The following is a 19,102-nucleotide window of genomic DNA, read 5'->3' as shown; positions in this document are numbered from 1 at the left end:
TGCCGCAACATTCAGCAATTTAGGGGCGTCAAAATTAAATTATATCTTGCCGCCCTCAACCAAAAAGTTTGTGGCGACCGTGAATATACTGCTGATGAAAAATTGACACTTCCGCAAAAGAGGTGCTAACTCTCGTAAATCGAACAAAATAAAACAATTAACAGGCACTGTTCATTAACCACTTGAGTGAGTGCCAAGTGAATTTGTCAAAATAGGTGTGCAAACAATTTTATTCATCATAATGTCCTGTTATGTTTTCCTTACATGAAAAATGCAGTATAATTTTTATGGGATAATTTGGAACATCGCTCTTTTGGCACACAAAGGCTAAGCTTAAGTATAACAAATATTTAGCAATAACATCCAAATATTTTACTTTAAACACTACAACTCTATATACTGTATATCCCAGCATACCGACGGCTTCCACCGACTCTCAATATAATAAGAAACTCGCACACAGGGGCTGATTAATGTATTTTGTATTCTTCGGATAAAGTTTTTCACAGCATTTTCTTTTCCCAGTTTCGTAAATAATGCTAATTTCCCAGTCTTCAGGCACTGGTTGAGATGTGGGCACATTGATGTATATTTGTATCTAACCTCCACAGCATTCTCTACTGCATATGGAGCCCAATTCAGACCTGCTCGCTGGGCTGCAAGTGGTCATAGTCCAACAAGCAGGTAGCCGCTGCACCACCGACGCACACCTGTTGCCCCTGTGCACAGCTGCGAATGCATACGTAGCCATGCACAAAGGGGAAATCATTCACCATCTAATGATTTTTCCTCTGCTCGCAGCGCAGAGTAAGACAGGACTCACTCATCGCTGCAAAGGCTGTGGGAAGACTGAGGCCGCTGATGATGGCAGTGGCCCTCCCTCCCAACAGCCAGGGAATGCCTGCATTTTCTAAGGGATGTCCAGAAACTGCCGCCGGCACGCCTCCAAAGTGTCAATCACCCTGAGAGCAGAAAGCAGAGGCTAGCCTTCAGGCTGCATACCGTGCAGTTGTTCAATAATTGTTCTGACTGTGAATGTGCAGTCCAGCGAGCAGATCTGAATGACCCACATAGTCCATAGTCCCCTGTGCCTGCCCTTTGTTGCTCCAAGTCCAGGATTTTCATGTTTTTCAGCCGGTCTTTTGGAACGTCCTTACAACAGATGTCTTGCAGTTATCTGCTAACAGGACAGGTAAGCCACCAATTATCACTGCCTACAATATGTATGTGCAGGGCATAAAGTGGTCATGCAGAGGTGGGGGAACTCATTTCATCTAATTGCCCCACTCCCCTGCCCCCCATTAGGCAGAGACAGGGCCATGGGGTAGGGGTTTTGGCATATCCCTGCAAACTAGAATGCTTTTCTGTGAGAATTACTGTGCAGGGCCAATGTGGAGGTTAAAATGTTCCACCTCACCATTAGTGGTGGTGGAACTAAGTTCCACCCCGTTCCCCCTCACTTTAACCCCTGTGTATGTGCCCAAAAATGAAATGAAAAAGTGGTTGTCATCCATATCCAGGTGGATTTCTAATGATGGCCAAGAGACAGACTTGAAGGTGCCAGATGCTCCTTTTTCTGCAGACTGCAAGCCTTTTACTCGATATTGCTACACAGCCAGGGCCGCCGAGAGGGGGGGGAGCGGGTTCTAATTACCCGGGCCCAGGCTTGCTGGAGGGGCCTGGCTGGGGCCCTGGTCCGCGACCCTCCCCCTTCCCTCTCCGTCCCTCCTGGGCAGTAGCAGCACAGATCTCTACAGCATGTGCTGTGCTAATAGCAGGCTCAGCATGAGCATCATACTGACAGCGTGTCATCACAGCACATGCTGTAGGTGTGTGCTGCTGCTGAGGGGGGGGGGGGCAATAACACCTCCCCACCCCCCTCGACTTTAGTGTTTTTTCACCCACCTCTAAAAATATTGGGGGTGTGGCCTAATCACGGGAGGTGGCCACGCCTTCCGCAATTAGGTCACGCCCCAAACAATTTTCTCGGCGGCCCTGTTCGCAGCACCTGCTGGGCGGCATCATTAATGTGGTCAGTCAGACCATCGCTGGTGTATCTGCTTGTGTTTGCCCTAAATGAGGCAGCCATGTGATCTGTAAGTGTGCAAGAGAAAACATGTTAGTAAAAGAATAAAAATGTTTAAATGGGCAATTTGTTTGTACTTATTAATCCAATGTCAAATGTGTTGAATAGACAAGGGCACAACATGTACTAATTGCTTAGGACAGTCTGATGTTGCTTTCCTTTGCATGAGGAAACCTATGGAATTGGTATTACAACAGTATTTGCACCTCTGAAAATCTTGTAATGATACTGTATACTTTTATATGAAATAATTAAAAAATAATAATTGAATTAAAAAAAATTAATTAACCAGTAAAACTGGAAGTCTAACCCAGCATTTTTTTTTTTGAAAAGGCAACAGGTAAGAAGGCATTTAATTAACTAATTTACTACAGTGGGTAATTATGGATTGTTTTTCTTTTTTAACTATCCTAAACTATTCTAGCACTCAATGAAAGGCAGAAAATATGGGGCTTATTCTAGTTCACTCTTTCTGACAAAATTCTTCTTCGATGGAGAAAACCATGTGCACTGCAGGGGGGCAGCTGTAAAATGTGCAGAGAGAATTAGATTTGGGTGAGTTATTTTGTTTCTGTGCAGGGTAAATACTATTCGCTCTGCACAAGTTACATCTGCCCCACCTGTAGTCCATCTAAGAAGGATTTTGTCAGAAAGAGTGAACTAGAATAAGGCCCAATGTGTGAAATGTAATAGGGTGAGAGAATCAGAAAGTGAGAGATTCGGTAAGAAATCTCCAGGGTTTTTTTAAAGCGGCAATCATTTACACGGCAAAAATCAAACTGGTTTTGCCGTGTAAATGATTGGTGCTTTAAAAAACCCGGGTGATTTCTTACAAAATAAACGCATCAGCACTCAATTCCTAATAGTAAGTATAGCCTTGTGCCCTCCAGTAGGTGCGAGCATATAAGACAGAGGATGCAGGCGGCACTCATAAAATTTAGCAATTGAGGTAATGAAGAGATGGAGATCTAATTCAGATTAACGTTCCAATCTTATTTCAAGATTTTCATCAGAATCAGGATCTTGACATGAGATTAAAATGTTAATCTGAATTAGAGCTCTGTATCTTTATTACAGTAATTGAGAAGTCCTATGAGTGCCACCTGTATCCACTGTCATATATACAGTATATAAGGTGTGCCCAAATGAAAAGGATACTTTGCTGTAGCGGCGTTGTATTTAATCGTAGTGGGTTAATGTGTTAACCCAAAATTGCCCCATGTGTATACCCCATATACTGGAAAAGTAAACTCTGCATCCTCCCTATTTACTCACAATAGAGCTATGTCCTGTAGGAGAACCTTTCTGAGCACATGAAGTGAAATCGAAGTTAAACCTATGGAGCTTTCCATAGTGCTGAAAAGCACGATCAATGCAGAGGAAAGAACCGTACATGTACAAAGGTAAAACAGAAGTATATTCAGTGTACGTATAACTTATTCTCACTTGATGACTTACTATAGATGTGCCCTGCTGAATGTAATTAGTAAGACATGAAGGAAGATGTGCGAGGTGACAAGATAAAATGTTCCTTTATTCCCGGTAACAACACAAGAGTGACATGTGTGCATCAGAGGCTTTAACAAGCACAAGTTAGAGGACCTTGTGTACCAGGGGAGGAGGAGGAGGAGAGGGAGGAGGGAGGGGGAGCAGAGCCGCGGATCGGGCACAGTGCAAACCCCGCTCTAGCTGGCAGCTCTCACATACACAGCGCTGGGTACACGGCTGGCACTGGCGCCGGGGCAGCTACCCCCAATGCCACCGCTGAGGGCGCTGTCTGTCTGCTAGCTGCGGGCAGGTGTAGGGGGCGGCTGCTGGAGGTCTCTGACCCGGGATGTGAGGCAGGACTAGGATGATACAACTGCAGCTCACCATCACACTGTACGTGGGCACTGAGCCTCAGAGGGATGCCACTATGCCAAAGAGATGATACCACTGCGTAGGAAGATATGAAACTTCGGAGCATGCTGATAACCTGGATATAAGGTGAGTGCCAGCAAAGTGAGTGTCACATATGGGACACATGTATATTCCAAACTTCGCTTACTTTGCGGATAAGGGAAGCTTAAGTGAAGGGTCGGTTGCCATGGCGATCCTAATTAACAAAGCACTTACTGTAACAAGATTGTCCCAGCTCTCCTCTGTGTGCAGGGAATTATGCTTTCACTTTAATTGTGCCTGAGTCGTCGCTCAGTGACCAGCACCCCATTCTATCGTGACACTGTGCTGATGTGCCATACTGTCTTATGCAATGGAATATACTACAGTGCATCCCTTATTCTGCTGTCCTGTAACCATGTCATATAATGGTACCATGCAATAGCCTCATCACCAACAGCTCAGAAACATCCCCAGGGGTCCCACCTGTACGGCTACCCCCTGCCAGCATATACAGTATGTTATGCGTGTGTGCTCAGAATAGGGAGGTGGGTAACATGTGTTCATGCAGGCTGCACACACCAGTCTACATTGGGGGACACTCAGTAGTTCTAGGTGGATGTAAACACACTGAAGAGAACAGTCACCATGCTCCAGGAGGCACACAGTACAATACACTGTCATTATCCTAGGCTTCCTCTGCTGAGGTTGTGCTTTTCATGGGAATCTGCCTCTTTTGTATTCTTATCATCTCGATGCATAGGTGGATTAGACTAAATTGCCTTCTCTCCCTTTCTGCTATTGAAATGACTTTTTCAGGCATGTCAACAAAAGACACTGGCACAGGAGACAATGGTTACACTACTGGGAAACAGACATACTGAATTCAGGATGGCACTTCATTTGTAGAGATTCATCATATAAGCCTCATTGGGATAAAATGGTACATTGCAGGGTTTTCCCTTGGTTTTGTCAGTATGCTTCACATCAGAGAGCAGGTTGCCTGTTGTTTGTCTTGTTAGAAGGAGATGGGGGATGGATTAAGGTATTTAACCCTCAGCTGTTATAGGAAGAGATACATGATTGTGTAATAGAGTTCCCAGGATTGGTATGGTAAGTGATTTGTCAGCCACACACCTGATGATTCCTCAGTCACTATAATCAATGATTAAATGCTATCTTCACTACTGATTAATAGCGCATCCAAATTGTGTGGATGATGGATCTTGTGTTTTCTCTATGAAAGGAAGAATCATGTATTGAGTGCTGCTGTGCTATACAGTCATATGAGCAATGTATTTACACATTTGGTGATAGAACTGCAAAAAGCAGAACTTCTGAACATACATTGTACGTGATACTGTAACCAGCCTGTATACTGTAACCAGCCTGTATACTGTAACCAGCCTGTATACTGTAACCAGCCTTTATACTGTCCATAATTAGAAGTAAAAGCTGCCTCTCTCCTAGTACCAAACTAATGATACAGGGTTGATTTCATTCCCCCCCCCCCCCCCCCTAATTCTAACATCAGGTGCGCAACTCCATTGGAGCATACTTATGTTTACGCCACAATTGTAGACAATATTCCTTTACCTGATGGACCAGGATGGGGCCTGATAAGCACTTACATCCTATTACCGTAATTCCCTCTGCCCCTTACTCTTATAATGTTACATTCACTCATTAGGTAACAGAAAGGGATTCCTCTCAGTAGTGGTTTGAACTAGAAAATAGTCCTCTATACAGCTTCAATCCATTTAGGTTTGCCATAGTAAATACAATGTGCAGTGCAGGCCATTTATACGCCTTTTACTATGTTGCGTTAACTTTTAATCATAGTGTGTGCACAGTACATGTACAGCCCATATCCAGTATATTTATACAGAGTATGACCTGTATACATGCAGAACCCATATGATGTCTGATATATACTACAGAGCACCGTCATATGACCAGTATACATGCAGAACCCATCTGCTGTCCAATATATAATATCAAGTCTGTTTTTTTTAATCAGTCTGCATGTTAAACCAAATGGCAGATATATCATAGAGTCCTGTCTTATAGCCAGTGTACATGCAGTGCCTATCTGATGTTAGATAATATAATGATCTGGGTTACAGGGTTGTGCATATCTGTGAGATATAGTACACACGTTGAAAATATCACATGCTGGTGACTATACAGTGCTCACTTTGGTGACTGAAACACAGGTACTGTAGCATTCTTACATTACAGTCTGTGTAATACCAATCCCATAGGCTTCTATAAGGCAATGCCATTGAAAGATGGCAATGCCCACCAAGCCCGTGCTCTGGAATGTATAACTTTCTGGAGCTTGATGTATACAAGAAATGTGTCAAAACCTGTGAAATTGGCATTTTCAGAAGTTTGCCCACATTTTTACCTTTGGTGCATCCTGCCCCAGTGAGTATACAGAACCCATCTAGGAAACATTATGGGGGAAATTTACTAAAGGAAATTTGTAAAAAATAGGTGTATTTGTATCCAGAAATACACTTATTTTTGACATTTACTATCCCGAAAATACAGCAATTCGTAGTCGTATTTATGTGCTATCAATACGAATACGAATTGCCGTATTTTCGGGATAGTAAATGTCAAAAATAAGTGTATTTCTGGATACAAATACACCTATATTTTTGGATACAAATACACCTATATTTACAAATTTCCTTTAGTAAATTTTCCCCTATATTACTAAATGAAAAATAATTTTCAAAATCACTTGATACTATTATAGTAACAACCTGAATATATATATATAACTTAGTTTGCAGGGTGGCCCAAGCAAGTCACACCAGCCATTGCGGACAAAAACATGGCATGGCCGATATGCGGGAAGGGACCCAGCATGCAGGGCGGCCTTTTCCTGTGCAGGGCGACCCCTCAATACTTTAAAACTACAACTCATGCTGAATTAGGCCCATGCTTTGGAAGTAACCCTGCCTGTCCCTCCTTGAGTTGTCAGATTGCAGGGGAGATTGAACCATATCCCGCAGCCCATACATTGAGCCACCACATGATATCATTGCACCCCATTTCATAGCCATGACCATATATATAGCAATGCCCCTTCAAAACAAATCTGCAAGGGGAAAACCATTAGATGGTGAGTGATTGTGAATGGTTTCCCCCCTGTGTACACGGCTGGATAGACAGGGAGAGTTTTTTCCCCAGAAGAGTGATGATTAAATGTGGGTGTAAAAAATTCAAAAAATCTGTACTCACACTTACATAATGCCACAGTATACAGTAGCTCCCCAATCCCCCCACTGTGGTCTACAGCATGATGGTAGACAGTCATTAGGTCGACACCATTAGATCGACATGGGGAAAGGTCGACATGGGTCTAGGTCGATAGAGGAAAAGGTCGACATGGTTCTAGGTCGAAAGGTCATTAGTTTGACAGGTCATTAGTTTGACTTTCAAAAGGTCAACATGGGGTTTTTCACTGGTTTTTTTAGCCGACATGTGCCGACAGGCGGTATTTCATGCCCTACCATCCACTAGGGCATGGTGGGAGAATAAAATTGTGTGTGCATGGCCCATAGCGCGTCACGGTGCATGACGAATAGCGAGCGGATGCAGTGCACTTTAAACTGTATCCATGTATCAGAAACAGTGAAAAACCACATGTCGACCTTTCGACCTATTGAACTAATTACCTTTTGACCTAGAACCATTTCGACCTTTTCCCATGTCGACCTAATGGTGTTGACCATCATGCTGTAGACTAAATGCTCCTAACCTATAAAATGACACAGTGTACTCACAGCAGGAGCCACAGCATCAGGCAACAGCCAGGCCAGCAGAGCAGTTAAAGCCTCAGTATCAAGCTCCAAATAGTGATAACGTGGAGAGTGATAAACAACCAGCCAATCAGCTCCCACCTGTGTTTTTTTCAAACCCAGCCTGTAACATCACAGGTTGGAGCTCATTGGCTGGCTGTTTATCACTCTGCACTTTATCACTTTTTGAAGCTTGATACATCTGTCCCTCAGTGTGTATCGCTTCCACAAGTCTCCTGCTGCTGATCTCCATTGGAGAAGCATGTGACGGGCTCCTCCAACACAGCTCAGTACATGCTCTTTTGACCCTTCAGCAATGCCTCATGGGAGTAATTACCCAGTAGTGCATTGCCCATGACTTGCTCCTTCACTATCCGCGCCACCACTGGTTGCCGTTAGTAACCAGGTGGAGAGCTAAGCGGAGCGAGCCACCATGCCCAAAACGTGGCGAGTGAAGCGACCCTTGATCAGAGCTTGCTCCTCCTCTCTCTGTCCCCTCTCCTCCCCTGTGACGTCGGAAGGTCCCTTAGCCCACTTCAATTTAGAACTAACCCATTACCATACCTCCCAACTTCTGCCCAGAGGAAATAGGGACGAGCGCCCGAAAAGGGGGCGGGGCATATGCAAATGAGGGTGCGGCTTATGCTAATTAACCGCAACCTCATTTTCATAGGAGAATAGACGCTGTGCGCATGCGCACAGCATCTATTCTACTAGATTGGGGGGTCTCCCAACTGCCACCCCCCGCAGCGGGACAATGCCTGCCGCGGGTGGGACAGCGGGACAGGACCCGAAAATCGGGACTGTCCCTCTAAAATCGTGACAGTTGGGAGGTATGCATTACCCATCCCGAACTCCACTGCCTGCCTGAATCTGTGAGGCCCCTCTAAACCGTGGAGTCTGGGATGACTGCATACCTCCCACCATGATCCTATCCAGGAGGGACACAATGCTCTGCTCCTGGACTTCCCTCTTAATTTATGATTACCATCACCTGTGGTGAAACACCTTTCTTGGGGCGTGGCCTAGCCGGCAATGAGAGCGGGTGTGGAGACCTTGAGCTCCGTAACTATCCTGAAAAAAAATCCTGTCTCCGGACCTGCAGAAGATTTATATGCAATTCAGCTGCCTTTAGAACTGCTCCTGTACCTCCTGAGCTGCCCGTGACTATCCTGGTCTACTCGGAGAGTGCTGACTGGCCTGGCCTGCTGGGCCTCGTGCATCCTATACAGCGGCGGGCGCCATCTTGGATCTCCCGGCTGCTGCGGCTGAACGGGGGAGTCCCCAGACCTGCGGTCTCTGTAATCCGGCTGCTTGATTGCCGCGGCCTGGGTGAGTCGGCTGGGGGGGGGCGTCTGGAAGGGCTCCGGGGAGTAGCCCAGAGAGCGGTAGCTGTCCTCACTGAGACAGGCCGTTCGGCCGCACGGAGCCGGTGGCGCTGCCTCGCCTGCTGGTCCCCTGGTCTGCGGTAACTATACAGATTTGACCCTGATCAGCAGATACGAGGGGTATAAGCTTACTGGAGACTGCAGGGACAGTATACTATGTAATACACATCACCTGCTCTTTTCTGGGAGAAGCTACAGCCAGATATTCTGCTGCTGCTAATATATTTGGATTGTTAGGTGGTGTGCTAGCCACCACCATATTGTAATACACTAAGGGGGTTATTCTAGTTCACTCTTTCTGACAAAATCCTTCTTAGATGGACAAAACCATGTGCACTGCAGGTGGGACAGATATAAAATGTGCAGAGAGAATTAGATTTGGGTGGGGTTTTACTTCAAAGTGAGATCTAAATTGCAGTGTAAACATAAAGCAGCCAGTATTTACCCTGCACAGAAACAAGATAACTCACCCAAATCGAATTCTCTCTGCACATTTTACATCTGCCCCCCTGCAGTGCATATGGTTTTGTCCATCTAAGAAGGATTTTGTCAGAAAGAGTGAAGTAGAATAAGGCCCAAAGTCTCCTTCCCAGCAGTCTACCTAATCATCGTTAAATTGGCTGTGTGCATTCCTGGCGCAGATATGGAAGCCTATCTACAACAAATCCTTCATGCTATAACGGCCTCGGCTGACAGACTTGCTGCCAGACTTGATGATGTTCGGGAGTTAACCCCTTCCATTTCGCATGTCCCTGACAAATATCCACAAGTGGTTGAAGAAATTCTACATCAATATCCTGCATATATAACCCATATGACTCCTTTATTTGACCGCACCCCAGAAGTTTCCTTGAAGTTGGTTCGCAATGGTTGTGAAAATATTTGGCACCTTATGCAAATTCGTGTTGACCTGACCATGTCTCAACAAAAATTCCCCACCCCGTTCCTGCTGACAACTTTACAATATTTCATATTGGTACCTGACTATTCTGGACGCAATCCTCAGCTTTCCCAAGGGAATCAAGGGTTGAGATATGGGTCTTCTACTATACCGCGGCCCATTCACGGCACCGAAAACTGGCCGGACTAAATCCTATAATATGGCACCCTGGGATGCCCACTTCATGTCTTTTTCTACCTTACTACGTTTCAGAATACTGTTATATATACATCCTGCTTTGTCTTCTTGATGTCGCAGGAATCATGTGTATGCTATACCCTTGGATATTGCATGTAAATATACATGTTTCCTGTGTGTTTGCTGGCTTTCCTATGATCCTAGCTTGATACCTCTTTTTTGCTCTGAGTACTCCTCCGATTAATTATTCTGTTCATAAGGGTGGGGGGGGGGGGGGGGAGTAGCACTAGATGGTAGTTAGTAGTAGAGTTAGCTGGGGGGGGGGGGGTATAGTTAAGTTATGGGCTCCAGGTACACCTCAGTTGGTGTTGGGTAGTACAGGGTGGGGGGTTATAGGGGAGGGTTGTTTTGGTCGTTAGGGTGGTGGTTTGCTTTGGGATAGGGCTTAAGGGTATTAGGGGTTTACTTTTTATTCATCTATTTTTATTTCCTTGGGCACTACAGGTTGTTGATACTATAATATAAATGGTTTGTTGGCATTTCTCTCTGCTTCGACATGTCAAGTTTTTTTTCTTTTATACAGCATGTGCACTCCTGTTTTACTATATTACAAGTATACCTGATTGGCGCCTTCGGGTATTCCTGACTTTATTATATGCAGTCAGTGCTCTGTACATCCTGTTACAAACATGTATTGAATAATCATATTATTGCCTTACGATATATCCTCTCGCTCAATTGTTATATGCCATTTATATGTTGTAGTGCCTACCCCTTTGGTTATGGGTTATTATTTGTACTATGCAAAAAATAATAAAAATTACTGAATTTAAAAAAAAAGAAACACCTTTCTTATTAGTTAACCTGTTCAAAATAGGTGCTGCCATTCATACATTATGAGGGAAGTCCAGGAGATGTCCTTCCTGGCATGGGCCATGTTAGTAGGAATGTGACTGTCCCCTTTGATGTCCCCTGTTGCTGGGCCTGCCCACAGTAAAGCACCTAATTACATTTTAATTATCTGCATGTTGTCAGGGGACTCATGTTTATTATCACGGGCTTCATGCTTTGGGTTCCATTCTCGTTGCCAGGGTTTTCATGCTCATTGTCAGGGATTTTAATGGTAGAAGATGCAGCTTTCTGCATCCACTCCCGGCGGCACCAGTTTTCCTAGTAACACTGTACACTCTGTGCTTCCCTGACACACACTAGGGGAGACATTTAATAGGATGAGAGATTTAGAAAGTGAGAGATTTGGGAAGAAATCTCCAGTTTTTTTAAAGCGGCAATCATTTACACTGCAGAACCAGTTTGATGTTGCAGTGTAAATGATTGCCGCTTTAAAAAAAACCCTGGAGATTTCTTACCAAATCTCTCACTTTCTGAATCTCTCATCCTATTAAATCTCACCCAATAGGTCAACTAGGACCTCTAACATCTGTCGACATGACTGAAGGTCGAGATTAGTTAGGCCAACAGGGATATTAGGTCGACACAATCATTAGGTCGACATGGGGAAGGATGACAGTTAAAAGGTCTACATGGGGTTTTTCACTTTATTTTAGAGCCAACATGTGCCGACAGGCGGTATTTCATGCTCTACCATCCACTATGGCATGGTGGGAGAATAAAATAGTGTGCCGGGCATAGCGAGTATCTCTTACTAACTGCTTTGGGGCTCATCTACATTTAGATATGTATTTTTAAAAGATTCATTTAGGATGTAGCAGTACTCACCCACGCTTCTAGGTGCCACGTTCACAATCTATTTTCACAATCTCTCCATATATGGAACTAGCACGCCCTTTGGGTGGAGCATGACCCGCCCCCTCAATGGGGCGCTGTGCCAAATTCTACAACCAACTATAATCTCTGAAACTAGATTTTAAATCTAGGCAAGTATGGGTTCCAAATTCCGAATCAAAAAGAATGAGAAATAGGGGTTGATATTTAGAAAATGGATTGAAGGCTTCCAGCAGTTTTACTGGTGAAAGCATTTAATCTCTCAATTAAAAATAATAATAAAATAAATCACCAAAAATGATATGTATGGAGATAAAATCAAAGTGAAAAGCAGTGATGCTTTTATGCCATTTTTTTTTTATTTTTTTCCTTTTGAAGTCAAGCTGGTAATGGTGAAATGAAAAAGAATGACATGGTGTATCAGATGGCACATATACAGTAGAAGGCTCAATCCATTCTGTGTTCTAGCAAGGAATAAAACCAAAGAGAATTTTAGCGGCTGTCAGCTGTCCTTTGTAATTGTGGAGCTGTCATACATTCACACACAAGTGTGCTTCCTAGTATATATTTTGTCTTTTGTCTTTGTATGCTTGTGTAGTCACATCTTTGTGAAATCAGAACGTGAGAAAGGGGCATTTTGTTCATTAAAATTTTTCATCATGGCAATAAAAAATTATGTAATGCTCAAAGGCATTAAACACACAGAGACGGGTCTCAGATAGGTGCATGTTCCTGCAACGTGTTAGAGGCAGTGGCAGCTCCAGAGGTGGGGCTGCAGCACAGTCCAAATTCAAATAGGGGAGCCCCACCAACAGGGCCAGATTAAAGGGGAGGCACAGAGAGTCAGCACCCCTGGGCCCTCCTCTATCTAGGGGCCCCTTGTGGTTGGCTTGTATTTTTCAAAGAAACTTATCTGGGGGTATTCAATTAGATGTGGTATTTTGTTTTTACAAGGGGGGTGGTGTAGGTGGTACCATTGGGTGTTAAACCCAAGATTCAATTACAGCCGCTTTTATCTCACCCGGTAAATGAGCTTGCTAATGCACATTAATGAATAGAATCTGGGATAAGTTCATGAACCTATGGGTTAACACATTTACGGCACTCATGATCAGGGCATTTAACGGACATTTCTTTTTGGACCTGCTCAGGGCAAGATGTATTAAGCTGAAAATGCGGTAAAACCCCTGTTTTATTTTATTTTTTAGCTAAAGGTTTTGTGAATGGGAGTGGGGTAGTGCTGCAGCTTCACCTATCTGCCAATGTGACAATGATTAATGGTGCTGAGCATCTGGAGCCAAAGTGTGCAGTGCATTACTGGGAGTTGACTAAGTCCCATGACACTTTGCACCAGAGGGCAGAGGCTGAGACGTTTGTGCTGAGCTCTGATTGGTGGAGCTCATTACATGCTTCTCAGGCCCATGGATAACAGCAGCAGCAGCCTAGTCATGGGGGGGGGGGGGGGGTTTTAATCAGAGGCAGCACTGGGACTGTGAGGTCTCCTAAAGAGTAAGGTGCAGAGAGACAAACACAGGCTTTTCATGTGGTATGTATGTATGTATGTATGTATGTATGTGTGTGTGTGTGTGTGTGTGTGTGTGTGTGTGTGTGTGTGTGTGTGTGTGTGTATGTGTATGTGTATATATATATATATATATATATATATATCCCCTGAAGTTACCCATTGACCAAGTTTATACTGCCTTTACTCTGTGTTTTGACAGTGTAATATTCCCCCATGCAGTTTGCGGCCAGTAATGACAAGTGCAAGGGGGCCCCCCTGTCTAAAGTGCCCCGGGCCCCCCGAAGGCTTAATCTGGCACTGCCTATAGAAGCCTATGGGCTTCTTTTCGCTTCTTTTTGCCGTCTGCCACCTCTGCCAAAACCCCGCAGCCTCGGCGACCCCCCTCTCCCCCTTCCTCCAGCTTACCTTCTTGCACCTCCTGGACACCGGAAGGTAAACCACTTCTCCCCCTAGCAAGGCACCCGGACGTCCTTCAGGCTGCAGGGGGGAGGAGGAGGCACCGGGGACAGCCACGCTGAGCTGTCCCAGCTGCAGGGGAGCAGTAGGTGGCTGGGAGGTGACAGAGACCCCCCGCACACCACAGTACAGGTATTGCAGGGGGCCTCCATCACCGCAGGCAGCTGGACGTCCTTCCGGCTGCAGGTGGAGGAGGAGGCGCCGGGGACAGCCACGCTGAGCTGTCCCGGCTGCAGGGGAGCAGTAGGCGGCTGAGAGGTGATGGAGACCCCCCCCCCCCGCCGCACACTACAGTACAGGTATCGCAGGGGGCCTTCGTCACCATACCACGATGCCAGCCGCATATGTTAATACATATGCGCTGGCATCGCAGCGGGGGAGTGGCGAAGGGAGGCGATGTATATTAATACATCCAGCCCTCAGACTGGAAACTAAACTGCAATAGCAGGTTATGGGTTGGCACTAATTGAATAGCCCCACTGTTTCAATTAGTCTGCAGTAAATTGCAACATCTAATTGAATTCTGTCATATGTGTTTTTTAACTTTGTGTTATGCCTTTATTTTATTCTTTCCTAGGCTAAAGCCATTTAGAAGGGAGAACAAAAGGTGGTCCCCTAGGGGACAGACAGGCAGGCGCTGGTAATGGTTCAGATTCCAGCTGCTGTGCAAAAGTGGGGTAGTTAGTCCCTCAAACAGGAAAAGAGACAAAGTGGTGGCACAGCGCTAGTTTGAGGAGGAAAAGTAACCATGGGATGAAAAATAAGTTTTAATAAAAACACACATAAAAATTCAATACATAGAAAATAACATATAACTTATGATTATAAATTTGATAAATTATTCTCACTGTCAGGATGGATGTTGAAGACACCGGGAGTTGGAAATTGTGAGTTGATTCCTGTTGATAAATTGAAGGGCTAGGGTCCGCTAGTTTTGTATTCCAATGATGGGGATGGTGGAAAGGGCGAACAGAACTGACAAACCAAATGTAAACTAAGCCTGTTCATTTTTTTTAAAGCTATGGGAGCTCAGTGCCACCCCGCAAATTCATACTTCTCTCTGCTAATCAGGACCAGTTCAGATCATATAGGGCTCACAGCAGTAGGCTAGGAGTCAGTACTCTTCCCGCTCCAGCAGGCAATTTATGAACCATACAATGTCCACTACACAGTGTAAATGCTGTGGTGCATCTTGAATATCTCACGTACTGTTAGATTTCCACCAAAATACAGAAGGAAAGATGGTGGAGGCAGGAGGCTGGATACATTTTTGGACACTTAGGGAATCATATAGATATGACTAAAGGTGCCCATACACTTATCCGATTTGGACCAATTTAGCCTGATTTCAACAGATCGGGCAGAGAAACCAGCCCAAAACAGACATCAATCCGATGCATGGACTTGTGCGCACTGAGTCCGATCCTACAGATTGAACCTGCAGCAGGTTTAATTTGTCGGATTGGACCCATCAGCGGCACATCGCGGGTGTTTTTTAGCACCCATGATATGTTAGTTCTGATCCTAGGTGTGGGTGCCAGCGGTGAAACACACCTATGTGCAGCAGCGGGGTCTGGCCAGCGGGTCTGAGCAGCAGCTGGGAGGTGGTATCCGCATTTGCCAGGCAAAGTGCTACTGAATTAAAAAAATATATATGTATTTTGAACAGACTGGCTGGATGCTGTTTGGCTGAGAAAATACTCTCAGACAATCATATGGGAGGCCGCTGAGAGAATTCCAGTGGACCAGGGTAGGAGATTTATTTTTATTCGGCAAGTTTATTGTATTAAGATAAAATGCATTTTTAATAGGGGACAACAAAAAGAAACAAAATACAGGGTCACTAAATGCATAAATTAAGTTGATAGAGTACAGCACTTTCAGGATTCAGAGCTACAGTAATCGCTGATTAATTTGCAAATCGAGGGATTATGGAATGACTGCGCATGCATACCGTATGCATCGGAAAGGTGCAAATAGCGACAGAAAATGAGTATGAACCGTAAACGCAATGTGGCCGTAGGTTGACTGACAGGAAGCCAGCACCTGGAGGTGGAATTTTTAGGATTTATGGGAGTGTCAGGAAAACACGCAAGTGTGTGCAGATGTTTTAAGGGAGGAGTTCTGATGTCAGTCCCGGCCTTTTTTCAGCCTGTCTCAGTCACAGATTTGTGCAAGGGTCAGAGCTACTTGCTGGGACTGGAAAACCCATCTGATGGTTCAGGAATTGTGTATGAATTTGTGTGTGGATAGTGATCTGCGATAGTTTCGCAATTCTCATGCAAATTTACACATTCCGGTTTTCTTTCTGTCTGGGCGGCAACTATCTATTTGCAGTCGTTTACAACTGTGCACAACAGCGATCAGGTCCGAATTAGACTCTTTGTAACACTTTTATATAAATTAATTACTATTATCGATATAGTAACTTTGTAATTTATAAATAGTATATATATAAAAAAAAAAAAACTAAAAATATAATATAATAATTTGTATGAATGAAATATGTTGCAATATTTAAAACGTTTGCAGATTTATACAGTTGTAACAATAGTAGTTACCAGTTCGTCAAAATGATGGAACAACATAACAGTAATGTCAGCTGCCCGTGGCTGTGCGCGCCCCAACAGGACAACACTAAAATTGTTCCATCAGGCGCCATCTAGTGGGCGCCGATGCACAAAACTCTTGAATCTGCCCCATAAGGTGAGAAACAGCATTAGCCTTTTATTATATAGGATAGGGACTAACATTAGTGTATGTTTGGATTCTCCTAACATTTGAGGTCAGAATGTGAGGACAAATGTGAAAACCATTATTACAAATGCCTGTATCTCATAGCAACACTGTAATTCAATGAAACAGTAACATGGGGATTCATTTTATTTTCATTTGCTGTCTTTAGTATACAAAGGTGAATATCCTTGTGTCTCTCTGTCTTCCTCTCTGTCTCGCTCTAAGTAGATTATTAATGTACAGCACTGTAATATTTGGTTGCAATTCTAATGATAAATATAGCATATGTGTTTACATTTGTTTGTTTAGCCATTTCCTGCACTGTGGAGACCATTTGCCTGTGATTCAAGATGGCTGCTATAGTGAACACACAGACTTCATACCCAGTACTGCACAGACTGTCAGTCAGAACTATTGATGAAGATATGGAAAGAATTGAAAGAATTGAAAATGGAGCCAGCAGGTATAGTCATTTTATGTAATATACACCAGGGTTGCCGACTTTCAGCGGCACTTCGGGGGTGGGGCTTGAGCATAACATCATTAAGCCACGGCCCATGATGCAAAATAACCCGATTTGCAGATCTCCGTGGAGGGGGCGGTGCTAAAATATGGGATTATGACACTTTAGCCATGCTCCCTCCTCAGAGACCCACGGATTGCGGTATTTAAACGGCACTGTCAGGGGGAGTAAAAGCTATTGCCATTGCTGCTTTTTGCACATACACTTTACTCCTATTTGCGCATGTCTCTCCTAGACATCTGAAAAAGTGGGCAAATATCCAGGAGGCCCATCGGTCAGACACTTTCTCAACATTTCAGTCTTAATCATTGGGGCATATTCTAATTTTTAATCATGCCCCACCTCCCATCTAAAGTATTGGGTTATCCAGAGGCAATATTGTACTGATAGTTTTTATCGCACATATCACGCTTATTGTGGTCAGGTTTAGCTGCATATAGCAGGTCATAGGCATGCGCAGCCCATTTTCTTAGGGGGTTCACCATTGGAGGGGCTTGTCTATCACCACGTACTAGGCATGTTATCACAGCCTACTGGGCGTGTCCATCAACACATCAATGCAAACTTAATAGAATGTGACTTATGTATGTATATTTATGTATATGCAAATCATCAGAAGATGTCACCATGCTTCAAAATGATCTTGCAATTCTAGATGAGTGGGCAAAAAAATGGAAGATGAGGTTCAATGTAGATAAATGGTAATGCACCTTGGGAGACACAACCAGTGTGCAAGTTACAACCTTAGCGGAGAGGAACTGGGTAATTCCATACTTGAAAAGGATCTAGGAGTCCAAATAGACAGCAAACTGGGATGTAGTGCCCATTGTAATGTAGCTACAAAAAAGGCCAACAAAATTCTGGCATGTATTAAGAGGGGAATGAGAACTAGGGACTCAAGGGTAATTATGCCACTGTATAAAGCATTGGTGAGACCTCACCTCGAGTATGGAGTACAGTTCTGGGCCCCACACTATAAAAAGGACATCATAGAATTAGAAAAAGTCCAAAGGTGAGCAACAAAGCTTATTAGGGGAATGGAGAATTTAAGCTACGGGGAGAGATTAAGCAATTTGGGACTATTTACTTTGGAAAAGAGACGTTTAAGGGGGACATGCTCAACATGTACAAGTATATCAAGGGCCAATATAGGGAACTGTCACACACCCTCTTTTCTACTAGAAAGGAATCTAGGACACGAGGGCATGAGTATAGATTAGAAGAAAAAAGATTTTAATTCAGCTAGTAGAAAGAATTTCTTTACGGTCAGAACAGTCAAACTCTGGAACTCTCTTCCCAGAGAGGTGGTAACGGCTGGCTCATTAAATGCGTTCAAGGCAAAGTTGGACAAACATTTACTGGAGAAAAACATCCATGGGTACAAATAAGAAATATGTAACTATATAATACCACACACCATAATGCCCATCACGCATGATGGCCATTACATATTATACCAGGGCTTTAGAAATTTTTGTAAAATATGGGCAATAGGTACAGAAATGCCAAAAATTGACACCGTAATGCCTCGCACTGTGATGACCATTACCCATTGCACCACACACTGTGATGCCCATTACACCTCACACTGTGATGTCCATTAAACATTATGCCACATACTGTGATGCCCATTACACACTATGCCACACACATAATGCCTCCAATAATGACCCTTACACATAATTCCCTTACAGATTTTCCATGAAGGAGAAATGTCACGGCCCTGTGTGGTGTGTGCTCAGCACCTATGCTGCTGATGGCTCATACCAGTGCTGGGGGATATTTGAAATATGGCGCTGGCTCAATGAACGCTTGCGGTCTGGCAGCCAATCACTAACTCTGGCTGGCGATCCGCCAGCTCTGACAGGCTGGGA

At 44.2% G+C, this 19,102-nt stretch overlaps 1 protein-coding gene across 6 annotated transcripts in view; it reads left to right on the top strand.

The window, feature by feature from the left end:
• The first annotated feature begins 3,733 nt into the window (after window positions 1–3,733).
• CNGA3 (cyclic nucleotide gated channel subunit alpha 3) overlaps window positions 3,734–19,102 on the top strand; it is a 46,495-nt gene continuing 31,126 nt past the window's right edge. For 3 of the 6 annotated variants that reach the window (XM_083168552.1, XM_083168553.1, XM_083168550.1), the window contains exons 1-2: window positions 3,735–4,072; window positions 17,015–17,168. In XM_083168552.1, coding sequence (XP_083024678.1) covers window positions 17,056–17,168 — 113 coding nt within the window. In that variant the 5' untranslated portion in view covers window positions 3,735–4,072; window positions 17,015–17,055. Of the gene's footprint in view, window positions 4,073–16,987; window positions 17,169–19,102 lie in introns of all 6 variants that reach the window. The other 3 variants (XM_083168551.1, XM_083168554.1, XM_083168555.1) reach the window with 3 other exon arrangements.

Source organism: Crinia signifera, chromosome 2 (assembly GCF_055691185.1).
Source record: "Crinia signifera chromosome 2, ASM5569118v1, whole genome shotgun sequence".
In the NCBI taxonomy this organism is placed as follows: domain Eukaryota; kingdom Metazoa; phylum Chordata; class Amphibia; order Anura; family Myobatrachidae; genus Crinia; species Crinia signifera.
The sequence above is the reverse complement of the archived record's forward strand: the minus strand, read 5'-3'. Positions and strand labels throughout refer to the sequence as shown.